The sequence below is a fragment of the Lycium barbarum genome, chromosome 1 (genome assembly GCF_019175385.1).
Source record: "Lycium barbarum isolate Lr01 chromosome 1, ASM1917538v2, whole genome shotgun sequence".
In the NCBI taxonomy this organism is placed as follows: domain Eukaryota; kingdom Viridiplantae; phylum Streptophyta; class Magnoliopsida; order Solanales; family Solanaceae; genus Lycium; species Lycium barbarum.
The window spans coordinates 153,181,697-153,195,020 of NC_083337.1; the positions used below are offsets into that span (position 1 = coordinate 153,181,697).

General features: G+C 34.4%; 1 protein-coding gene across 5 annotated transcripts; it reads right to left on the reverse strand.

The window, feature by feature from the left end:
* Positions 1–882: 882 nt before the first annotated feature.
* LOC132645134 (uncharacterized) lies at positions 883–5,743 on the reverse strand. 5 transcript variants are annotated; one of them, XM_060361925.1, is made up of 4 exons: positions 5,584–5,672; positions 2,858–2,928; positions 2,159–2,233; positions 883–1,230 (listed from the first exon to the last, which is right to left on the reverse strand). In XM_060361925.1, exons 1-4 carry the CDS (start codon positions 5,591–5,593, stop codon positions 1,120–1,122), a joined length of 267 nt encoding a protein of 88 aa, XP_060217908.1. In that variant the 5' UTR covers positions 5,594–5,672; the 3' UTR covers positions 883–1,119. The 5 variants fall into 5 exon arrangements, 3 of the variants coding, with proteins under 3 accessions (XP_060217908.1, XP_060217902.1, XP_060217914.1); XM_060361919.1 differs by lacking the exon at positions 2,858–2,928 and having other exon boundaries at positions 5,584–5,743; XM_060361931.1 differs by lacking the exons at positions 883–1,230; positions 2,858–2,928 and adding an exon at positions 1,258–1,734 and having other exon boundaries at positions 5,584–5,743.
* Between the last annotated feature and the right edge of the window lie 7,581 nt (positions 5,744–13,324).

A 13,324-nucleotide genomic window follows, 5' to 3' on the forward strand; every position in this document is an offset into this window, starting at 1 on the left:
TAAAGTTTTCAAAGAACAAATAGTTGAAAATATGTAATATGGTTATTGAATGAAAGGACTTAGAGCTACAACACAAGTAAAGCTTCCTCCTCAGTTTGACCAAATCAAAAACTGACTAAATGAACTCACTCACAAATTTGATTTGGTTGACTCATTCCCCCAATCCCTAAATGCTTTTTATTCCATCTGATGCCAACTATCTAGAGGATAATGAATGGACTTCCACATTGTGGCAAAGGCAGAGGGAGTTGACAAATTTAGTTTAGACTTGGCCAATAGTAACTTGCTTGCACGTCAACACCCACCTCTCTGATTGGCCAATATTCCGAGGTAGCGTCATGTGTGGGAATGGAATATTGGAATGAGGATGCCAGTCAGATGTCAAAAGTACTTCAGTTGGACGGTTGAGTTTGATGATTGCATTAGCTCACTGAAATTGTTAATGCAAGAGGAAGCTGCTTGGGAACTTACCTATGATGTCTAAGTGAAAATATTACTGCTCGTCTTTCAAGAAGTAGAGGTCCTAAAGTCTTTCATTAATAATGGTCTTTATTTTTCTGATGCAGGATCCATAACTACTAATTATTTGTTGCCCTTTTATTGGTGCTTTGAACGTACTGCTTACTGTATATCTATATCGCAACAATTGTGAAAAAACATGTTGCATGCAAACACTGAGGGCCTGTTTGGCCATGAGAAATTTTCACTTTTTTTGGGAAAACTTTTTCACTTTCTTTGAAAATCAGTGATTGGCATGAAATTCCAAACACAACTTGAAGTTGTATTTGGAATTTGAAAAACACTAAAAACCTTGTTTTCACTTTCATTACATTCAAACAACCAAATATTCTTTGCAAAAACTATAACCAAACACAACTCCACCTTCAACTCCAACTTCAAAATTGCAAATAAAGTGAATCATTTTTTGTTTCATGGCCAAACGCCTACTAAATCTTGGTTTAAGCTTAATATTACAGATTTGAATATATCAGTCTCTCTGCTGCTCTAGAATTAGATTTAAAAAAAAAAAAAAAAATATCAAGTTGATGCACATCTCCATAATAAACCTTTGACAAACTGATGGTCTGGCATAAAAAGCCAACATCGTTTCATCATTATCTACAACTCGAAGGACGTATAAATGCAAAAAATATGTGTCAGTATCTGGTACTTAATGACAAGGAATGATAGCCAGGATCCATTTATGGCACAATCACAGATGAGGATGATCTGCAAACATATACGAAAAGACAGCAGTAACAAACGTAACATGAAAAAAATAGCAATTAAAAGGGATCCATATACAGTATTTTGAAGTTATTGATCTTCCAAGTCAAGGTTACACAAAGTTATCACATGTTTATCGGTTACTGCAACACAAAGCAGTAACCAATATGTTATAGAACCAATTATCAGGACCTTGCCAGAACTGATAGTCGTTTCTCTAACTTTATATAAATCAAATGCAGTTGAACTCTTTGGCAGAGGGCAGCTGTCTATATGATTGAAATAACAGGTCTTAATATCTGAAATAATTCTCAAACTACAAATTCACACTTTCCTCATACCAAGACCACCTAATGGCCCAAACAATAACCATTTATACTCCTAACAAAACACCAACATACTATAGCACCTGCTCTGTATCTTATTTGATGCAATTTAAGTTTCTTTTGTTCCACTTACAACAATGAAGAGAATTCACTCAACTGCAAACAAATCTAACCAGTTCTCCTGCAAGAAAAAAGAATCTCAAATTCTTTAAACAAAGCCCATGAGAAAATGATACTCCTATATGTTACTCAGCTATTCGGAAAAAAAATAGAAAAGAACTGAACGTGCCATGGGTACCCAGCCACAACTTCAAGACAAAGTTCTAACTTCTAGAATTAGCTACTTTATATACACGTAAATTCAAATATTACTCATCTTTTCAACTCTTTGTTCTTAAATTTTTCAGCCGGTACGCCCTTTGTACCCTTCTACGAGTAGTAGCTTTGTGTCTGTCTTAATGTTCCATACTGCCTAGGTAAGACCTTTTAGCTCGCAGAGCAATAATCATTTCATTTATGTTGTGAAAGATGACCTCAGCGCTAAGATTATCCAGAATAGAGAGGGCCACATACGTGAATGTATGTCAGCGACTTAATTCTCTCACCTCATATAAAGCCTGGCTAATCTCTTCTCTTGCAGAATGTAATTGTTGTTCCCGCACTATTAGCTCATCCTGCTCCTGCAAGAAAAAAGAAATTTAAGTCTTCAGATTCTGACATGCTCCGTTTAACATTCAGAGCTAATCGTATTGATTTAGTAGCAACTCAGCATAAAGGAATAAGTTCAATTATCAAAGTTTTGCTATGCACTTCAAAAGTGGTAGAACTTAGGCATCTTTAGGATTGCAATCTCCACTAACCTTTCATGGAAAACCCTTATTCTCATAAAAGCTCACTACCAAACAAAAAATAAACTCATAATCCAAAACAATAATAAAAAAGAACATCTTTTTTAAAAAGATTAATCTGATTTAAAAGCTAATTACCATGAACAAGAATCTAATTCTCTAAACTGCAGCCACGATTACAAGTTAAAACCCACAAAAAAATGAAAATACATCTCAATACTACTAATAATAAATAAATAAACTACAAACTTCTGAAAAGAAATCTACTTCAAAAGGTCCCACCAAAAATGGTGAAAGTAATATTTGCACTTGCACATAAAAATCCAGAATTTAAGAAATCGAAATAGGCACATGGATTTTACCAGACTTTCTCAAAAACAGGCCACAAGAAATAACTACAGAAAATTTCTAGATCAAGAACTTAAAAGAACAAAGAAAAGAACAGATTGAACTAGCCAAAAGCCTAGACTCAAGAGCTCTAGTCCCATCATCAATTGCTATGCAGCCCACATTTATAAAAGTTGGATCTGGAAAGGTCAAGATTACGACAGATAGAGAGAAAAGGGCAAGATTTAGCCAAAATTTCGTTTTTTCAACCGATAGCAGAAAGTGCATCACTATTTCCGGGAAAGAGCAATTCAAATCAGATAAAAATATCTATAAAAGAGTAAAGACAGGTGAAGACAGTTTAAACTCTTGACTTGAAATTTGTGCTTGCCTTTTTTATCAAGAATATGAATCTTCCCCATCTCATGTCTATGATCTATTGGACAACTACGTCACTTTTTATGGGAAAAGTGGCAAAACAATGGATGCTGATATCTAATAGATTTTTCCTTGTACCAAAAAGTGCAAAGCCTAATAAGAACATGAAAAAGATCTATACATGTTTATCGATATACGATATTGTATTGATAGAAGATAACTGTCCTCTTTTTCTTCCTTTTTTAAGAAGTAAAATACGTCCTGCTCCTATTTGCTATAATCTTCTTTGCTCATTAATAGAATCTTAGTTAACTTACCCCTCATTGCAGAAACAAGATATTAACATATCAGCTATTTGCTCAACTTTGCATCATCCTTAAAGAATTTGGATTTGGTTGAACTCCTAATGAGTAAAAATTGAATTACTGAAAGAACTTGTCATCTGATTCCCAAGACAGAATCACAATCAATTAATCATAATTGTGTCTGTCCTTAAATATCTCTCTTTCATTCTTTCCTGTATATATTCCTCTTCCCTTTTTCTTTATTATCTCCATCTTAACATTAAACTTTAGAATTTGATCCTTATTTAGGTCTGAACCAAAACAAACAACACCGAAACGTGCATTAATTCTTCAACAGCAAATTTGAAAGTTATTATCCGATACAATAATCATCCAATTTGTGCTGTCAAGCAGAAGTCATTTGCTTAGTCAGTATTCTACTTTTGATATCAAACCAGAAATAGCAATCTCTTTTTTCTCTTTCATTAGGATAGAATGGTAGACTTTGACAACTTCCAATACTGTATGAAAAGCAACTAGTTGATTCTACCACATGTAGTCGAATCCGCACCTTTTGTAGGACCAAAAAAAAAAAAAGTTGAACCAAACTAACACAAAAAAAAAAAAACATAAGTAGGTTTCACGCACTAATTTAGTGCGTGAAAGGACCAAACTGCAAAAATAAAAGTTTGGCCTTTCACGCACGAAATTCGTGCATGAATGAGGCATGCACTAAATTGTGTACTAAATTAGTACTAAATATGTCTTCTCCTCCAAAAGCAAAGTAAAGCAACAGTCCCTACTCAAGATTCTGAAGTTGGACCTTACTTGTCCCTACTCAAGAGATGAACCAAACTTTTGAGTGCACGTATGAAATCCAGATGCTTATGCTTAGTATTACTATGTAGTGGTGGGTGTAACTGTATATTTTTACTGTTCACACTAATGATAAAATCTTCATTGTTGTTTGAATGCTTCACGTTCCTATCCAGATTGCTTTACCTTACTATTAAATTTCCTACATCTAACAATTGAAACAATGTCTGTCCATTTTCTCAACATCTCACTTCAGTCTGCAGCTCAAGTAAAAAGCTGAAAGCATTGCTGTTTTAGAAGATGCTGCTATTTCTGCACTATTTCACATATGCCTTGTCATTCTTTATGTCCTTATAATTTGATAAAAATTATGTTGAATTAACAGGAATATATGAGAGAAATAACAGCTGGTGTTTGTGATCCTTTAAATAGTTCTATGATACTTTTTACTTTCCCAGTAAAGAGAAACATAGTGAAATATTTAATTTGTGGATCATATATTAAGATTCTACGTAAAAATGAGTAAGCTACAGCATCACCTTCTCTGGAAATTCAATTTCCCGATGAAAAATGCAAATAGAATGGCAAAAATGTGAGACTGTTGCTTTACTTTACTTTTGGAGGAGAAGACATATTTAGTACTAATTTAGTGCATGCCTCATTCACGCACGAATTTCGTGTGTGAAAGGCCAAACTTTTATTTTTGCAGTTTGGTCCTTTTACGCACTAAATTAGTGCGTGAAACCTACTTATGTTTTTTTTTTTTGTGTTAATTTGGTTCAACTTTTTTTTTTTGTCCTACAAAAGTCGCGGATTCCATGTAGTCACACTCAAGACATAGTAAAATTTTAAATGGTCTAGCATATCAACCTATGACCTTGCATGTGACAACTACCAGAACATTATACTCTTAAAGAACTGAATCTCACTACCCTAGCTATCAGAATACTCTTGCTTCACATAAATCAATCCACATATACTTTCATAATTTAAATTCAACAATAAGAAAATTTCACTCTTCAGGAACTGAAGTTCCCCACTATCTGAGCTGCCAAACAGTTTTGTTTAACATAAGTGGAGCTCATAGAATTACAAGAACTAATACTCGTCAAATAAAATAAAAAAAGGATTTAGATCAGACCGAGCAAGAACGAAACTTTCCCAACATTTTAAGCTGCCAATTTCAAAACGATCTTGTTTCACATAAATCCAACAATATAAAATTATAGAAACAAATAGTCACCAAAATAAAAATAAAAAAATAATTATAACGGAAATAGCGAAATGGGTACCGAAGAAAGGGCAGATACTCTGTTATTTTCTGAAAGAAATCAGCAGCTATAGAAAAGATCGGAGTTATGTGAGGACGACAAAAACCTTCAGCCATGATATCTGCGAGAGATTAGACAGAACAACAATAATTTTCAGCAGCCAAATAGAACTGGAAGAAATTTGAGCAAAAATTGAAAGAGTTGACTCTTCTGGATTTATGTTGAGAAAAGCCACGTGGAGGGAGGAAATCACTTTTGTCATTGAGTAAAATGACGCTTTTGCCCTTGGTCGTTCCATTGTTGGCTCTTCTGTATTACTCCCTCTTAGGGCTGGGCATAAAATACCGAAAACCGAATTACCGAACCGAACCGGCTATTTCGATATTTCGGTATTCGGTTTTTATAATTATACCGTTCGGTATTCGGTGAATACCGAATACCGAAATAAATACCAATATACAAGCCCATTGTATTAGATTACTAGTCCAGCCCAATAGGCCTACCCGTCATTCACTTCACACTTCACCCAGTAGACACCAAAGCCCAAAGACCTAAAAGGCTAAAACCCTAATCGACTCCTCACACACACTCTCTCTGTTCTCATTTGACATTTCCAATTCCCTCTAACACACAAAAAAAACAAATTTCGAGGTACACCCGATTTCTGAAAAAGCTAGTATTGTAGAGAAAGGTGTTGGTATTGATAATGTTGATCTTGCTGCTGCTACTGAACATGGATGTCTCGTTGTTAATGCACATACGGCTAATATTGTTGCTGCTGCTGAACATGGAATCGCTTTGCTTACTGCTATGTCGAGGAATATTGCTCAAGCTGATGCTTCCGTTAAAGCTGGTTAGTAGTATATGTTAGCTTAATTTGGTTTCAGTATCTATATAAATGACGGTGTATGGAGATATAATTTATGTAGTTTGAGTATGAGGTTGTTTTTACGAGAGTTTGATTAAAATATCATAGATATAAGTCTGGTGCTTGAAAGCATTTTTGCATTTAGCTAGGTACAATGAAGTGCATTTTTACATCCACTGTTAGGGGTATTACCGTGGTTGAAAACATAAGTGATAAGTGATAAGTCTGGTGCTTGAAAGCATTTTTGCATTTAGCTAGGTACAATGAAGTGCATTTTTACATCCATTGTTAGGGGTATTACCGTGGATTTCGACTTTAATGTGGTATTACCGAATACCGTATCGAACCGAAGTTTGATTTACCGATTACCGAATAACCGAACCGAAGTTTGAAAGTTCGGTATTTGGTATCTACTTTCGACTACCGATTACCGAATTACCGAACCCGAACTTTGAAAATACTGAACCGAATACCGAACGCCCACCCCTACTCCCTCTATCTAAAAAAAAAACTTATAATCCTTTCCTTTTTAGTCTGTTCCAAAAAAATTGATCCATTTTTATATTTAAAAATAATTTATAGTCACACAAATATCTAAGATTTATTTTGGACCACACATTTCAAAAGTCTTCCTTTATATTTTTAAACTTTGTGTCAAGTCAAAAGAGGACATCTTTTTGGAAAGGAGGGAGTAGTAAGCATTAGTAAGGGCAATTTGCAGGATTGGGGGGGTGGTCGTTAACTTTTGTCCCTCAAAATGGTGGTCTTTAATTTTTGTCCTTTAGGCAGAATTCTGTTATGCCTATGTAAATTCTGCCTTAAGGCCTAAATTTTGCTTTGCATGGTAAATTTGCAAAATTTTGCCTTCAAGCAGAATTAATTTTACTGAGCTGAGGGTTCGAACCTACAACCTCAGGGTATTAGGGGAATGGCAAAACTTAAAAACCACCAATTTGAAGGGCAAAAATTAAAGACCGCCCCAAATGAAGGACAATCTGCACAAAAAAAAAAATTATTAGTATAAGTAGATGCAATTGCTATTCATTGTTTTTTGCTTATTAATGTAATCCTTGTTACATTGTTTGTTTTAACTTTATTAATCTATTTAAAAATAATAATATATTTCTATAATTGATAACAATTAAATTTAAACAGTTTTAAAAATCACTAAATTTTAAAAATAAAAAAATACCCTAAAAAATAAATTAATTGCCCAGAAGTAGATATGTTGCACATGACCTTAGCAGGAATTTTGTATGCGAATTGATATTCTTTCCATAATTTTTTTAGTTAATGTTAAAGTAATACTATTTCAGAAAACATAGACTGCTAAAAAATTACAGTTTGCTACTTTGAAGTCAACTTTGATAGTATCTCTTCTAATATATTCGTGTTTCTTGGGTATCAAAGATTTAGGATATATTTTCCCCAAATAAACATAGATTTGAGATAAAGAATTCTATTTACTAAGAAAATATTGTTTCATCTAGTATATATTTTCTGAAAGAATTTGGGAATAAAAACAAAAATTGCCTTTCTTCAAACTTTCTAATATATTTTGTGAATGGAATGAAATGATTACAATGTTGAACTTGAACCTTTTAATAACATCATTTGCTCTTAACAGACAAAAACAATGAGAAGAAACACATTTTAACATTTTCTTCTTTGTTAGTACTATTGATTAAACTCTTTTGGAAAGTACTTCAAGAACATTTTTATAAGTCAAAAAAAGTTGAAGAATTTCATCCTCCATCATTTATTTGAATTTCATCCTCCGTCAAAATTAATTTATTTCCTAAACATTTTTTGTTGCATTAGATTTTGATGTTTTGTTTTACTATTGTGTGTATTTGTAAGTTAGATTAGTTTCTTCTTAATTATATAATCAAAATATTTTATAAAAGAGGCACATATGAACGTTCGATTTAGTTAATAAAGCCAGTGAAATTAATTACTAAAATGATAAAGCTTTATTTGGATTTTTTAAGAAAAAATGCCACAATATATTACTTCCTCTGTCACAATTTATAAGATGGTGTTTGACTGGACACGGAGTTTAAGAAATAAAGAAATACTTTTAAAATTTGTGGTCTAAAATAAGATATAAAAACTTCTGTGGTTGTAAATCTTAAGGATTAATGGAAAGTTTGAAGTTGAATCGTTACGAAATATAGAAAGATGTCAGTTTTTATAATTAACTAAAAAAAAAGTATTGGAACGAAAAGAGTATAAAATACCCAACTAAATATAAATAGTGTATATTCATGTCAGTGACTATGGAAGCATTAAAAAGTTTATAGATGAAATGAAGTGAAATTATGTGAGCATAAAGAAAAGCGTGAAAAGTAAAAGTGTAAAAAGTGATACGTGGTTAGGGGATAATTATTACATGCTATTTGAAATGACATCATTTGTAGTACTCTACATATTTAATTGAGCACGACAAAATATTGAAGATACAAATGCAAGAGATTGAATGGGAAATGGGGCCCATGGAAGAATAAAAAGAATTGCTTTAATGTTGGCTGCAAAATTAAAATACTACCCTTAGTCGTCCATCTTTTCACACTTCTATATAATAAACACTAGATGTTAGCACGGGCCCAACATTTTGTGTTGTATATTACCTCGGGCAATTCGCAAGAATGCCCTTATTTTTTGGTGGTCTTTAATTTTTGCCTATTAAATTGGTGGTCTTTAATTTTTTTTCCCCTTCCTTAAAATCTCTTGGTTTCGGGTTCGAATTCCAGCTCAGTAAAAAAAATTTAAAAAAAATATGGAGGCGGAGTTTAGATTCGCAAGACAGAGTTTTGCATGCTTTAGGCAGAATTTGAAACTCTACCTCAAATTCTACCTTAAGATAGAATTTTGGACCTTCAAAATTCTGCCTTAACTTCAGGCAAAAATCTTCCTTAAAAATCTCAAACATTACCTGAGTGTTCTCAATAATGTGTCAATTCTCATCCGGCTGATAAGTTGGTATTTTACCAACTTATTTCTTCTTTAATCTTAGATTGTTGTTATGTTTTGATTGAGAAAATAGTGCATTTAATGTCGTTTACTTCAATTTTATAGGTTTATATGATTGGGAAGTGCTAATGAAAAAATCAAGTGAAAAACAAGTCAAAAAGAGGTCAAAGTGAAGAAAATGACAAAAATGGCTAAAACTGCAAAAATGTGACAGATTTGCAAATTGAAAAATATGGGGCTGTTTTGGTCATATTTTTATGTTGAAATATTGGGGAGCTATAAAAGCAACACTTGAAGGAAAATATCATCATCTTTGGCATAAAAACGCAAGTCTTGGAGGCTAAGGTTTTGCTCCACACTTTGGGGTTGAAGATTTGAAGAATTGGGTTGAGAACTTTCTTAAACTTTTCTCCATTTCTTTGATTCCTTGCTTTATAATGAATATCTAAGTGTGTAGTATTTATTTTCTTCACTTGAATCTTATTTATGGAAATATTCTATGATTAAAGTGTTGGATGAAGTTCTTGTTTTGCTTATATATTGAATGATTTTTATTGCTAATGAAGTGAGTTAATGTTGTTTTAATTAATCTTGTTCTTTAATGTTTCTTAAGGGATTAGCTAGCCTAAGACCCGCCCATTTACTTCGATTTGAGCTCGAGAGAGGAAGATTGGTGTTGGGAAAGATTAATTGACAAGAATTTGGGACTTTAAAATCCATCTAATAACTTGAGCAAGAGATAGGAATGTTACTTGAGATTATATTGATTGTGCTTAATATCACACTCTAAGATTTGGTCGAGAGACTTTTGATGAGATTTTAGAAATCATTATCTAATTAGCATAAACTCACTCTTAGTTGTAAAATCATAAAATACATTGGATCATTGCTTAATCGTAATTTCCGTTATATCCATACTTGTGGCCATTGATCATTTTACTTGCTTTCTAGATTAATTTATATTTTCGCATTAGTTATAATTTTCTCAAAATTAAAGTATTATCAAGTGTTTGACTTAGCGCAGAAAGTGATAATTCCTTGTTTAAATCGATCATTTTACTTGTTTTCTAGATTAATTTATATTTTCGCATTAGTTATAATTTTCTCAAAATTAAAATAATATCAAGTGTTTGGCTTAGCATAGAAAGTGATAATTCCTTGTTTAAATTGCCTAGTATATTGTTCCCTGTGGGATCGACCCCGACGCATAGTTGGGTAAATTATATTGCATACAACCGTGTACATTTTCTCTTTGAGAAGTGAATTTGGACGTTATCAATTTTGGCGCCATTGCCGGGGAACAATTTGGTGTATTTGAGTTGATTTGGTGTCACACCCTGGTTCCCTAGGGTGTGATGGGCACCCGACCCCATATCCGGAGCCAAGCGAACCCACAGACTCTTATTTCATACATGATCTTTCCGGACTTGTTAAGTCAAATAAGCATGACATACATATTAAGGCTCCCAGAATTTTTTTTTCTTTGCTTATCAAATTCAACTAAATCTGTGATTATATAGAATTCATATTATAATACAAACTGACACATCGGCTGATGGAGCCGCTTACTAAACCGACATACCATACCCACGACTCTGTCTGCAAAGTCTCTAACATTAACCAGAAACCATATCACATATACTTCTGACTCGGCAGTCCTCCAGGAGCAAATGGAGTTTGCCATCTTCGCTGGAACATCTTCTATAATGTCTTCAACTCATCTGGGAGTACCTGCGCGGCATGAAACGCAGCCCCCGAAGAAAGGGGGTTAGTACGGAATATGTACTGAGTATGTAAGGCAGAATACAGTAAGCAAAGTCATAGTCGGAATCAGAAGTACAGAAGTATAACAGACAGAATCACAGTCGGAATTTACAGTACAAAGAGAGTGTACACTAGTCAAAATACCGGGGTGCTTATTGCTCAGACTGCCAATCATGTATACTGATGTCATCTGTCAGAAGGAGTGCAGAAAGTACAAAGTACCAAACTGGTTACTTTCCAAACACAGATAACATCATATGTCAAGGGATACAGAACGTACAGATTTGTCCAAACGCTGACTTTCCAACCACAGATCATGCATGTCGAAATCATGTATCACATATGCATATAACGTGCCCCGGCCCTCCCGTGAGGGACGCGGTGAATCATATATCATAAATGCATATAACGTGTCCCGGCCCTCAGTAAGGGACGCGGTGAATCATATGTATCATGTATGCATATAACGTGCCCCGGCCCTCAGTGAGGGACGCGGTAAATGGAATCATGTATGCCAATGTCATGTGTCATGTATGCCAATGTCATGTATCATATATGCCAATGTCATGTATCATATATGCATGTAACGTGCCCCGGCCCTCTTTTGCGGGACGCGGTGATTGTGCCATCCTGGCCACCACCCCGTCATCATATCATACATAACATGCCCCGGCCCGCAAGTGAGAGGGACGCGGTGAATAATGCAGAGAAATACGCACGAGAACATGTCCTGGCCCGGGCTCAGTGAAGTCCAAATCAAAGCTTGCACAAACAGAGTAGTGCGAAACCACATGCATACAATCAAGACCCAAGATACAAACATACTTATATGCAAACACATTATCGGCATCTGGAGGTCCAGAAACAGGCTTCGGGTCAATCGGAACTAGCATACGAAAGTTACGAGCGTTCGAAGTACGGAACGCTCTATAAATATTTCGGAAGTCAATCTTTGCAAAACCGAAGTACTAGTCGTATCAGCTATTTTTCGGATGACGTATAGAGCAACTCGGGTACAACTTAGATTCGTACGCACACACCACTACATATCAAGGTATTAATTATATCACTTATTTTCTTTATTAACAACTAAGGAACATATCAAATAGGTCTTTAGGTATCGTGCTAACCTCATATGGATGAAATTAAATAAACTTCCGAAATCATGTGTACGTATCGTAACATATCAAGCTTCGGTGAAACCATCATTCATGTTATCATACTTACAAAATTTTCTGTAAAACATGCTTCACGAAAGTTGGGGGCAATATGACTCATAATATTCTTTCCGACACAAATTCTTTATACTTATTTCGTTACTCGATCATGTCGTAAAATGGGTCATGTCAAACATACTTCTACCCATATAAGTCAGAATCATAGGCAGACTCAGAACATATTAGATAGCACTTTAGAAGCGAATTCCTTCCGGATATCTTACGGATCAGACCAAATATAACTTATAAGATCGCGTGCACATATCAAAATATAGATTAAGGACTCAATGGGATAATAAAACAACCAAGAGTTTCCTTTAATTATTTTACGAAATTAAGCCAGATAGAACAATAGGGGAAGATTCGGGAGTAGTGGGTCCACCTCGGATCAAGTCGAGGCGACGGACATGAATCATGGACATTAGGGTCTATAGAGTCATCCAAGGAAGTTTCGAGTCGACTTGATTACATTTACAAAAGTTTCGGACGTTTGATTTCCTTTCGACCAAAACATGAGATTTATAGTTCAATTAGATTGAATGAATAGTGCTCAAATTCACTTTCGAATTTCTATGAACAGAATTGCCCCCGAGGCTCAAGTATCGACCTAGTATACCTAGGACATGCCAAAAGAAGGAATAGGGTAGCCTTACATACCTTGATTGCGCCTTACGCTCGTCCAAGTTCAATTCCCGTTTTGCTCAAAATCTACAAATGGTCATAAGTGCCAAATGTGAGTTGTGAACTTTTTAAGAATTCAATTTAGATTCATATTTGTCTACCGAAATTCCGGCAGCATTTCCCCTATAAATTCAACATCCCCAAAAGTTTAACGTAGCCAAAACAATCCACAACAACCCAACAACAACATCAATAACAACAACAAGTACTACAAAACACATAATATGGCATAACTAGCCATCTTTCCGACATAACACAATATCTTTCATTCCGACTTCACACTTCCAAACCAATCTTACTATTTTCATATTCATCATCAATCACGATCATTACAATGCAAATTG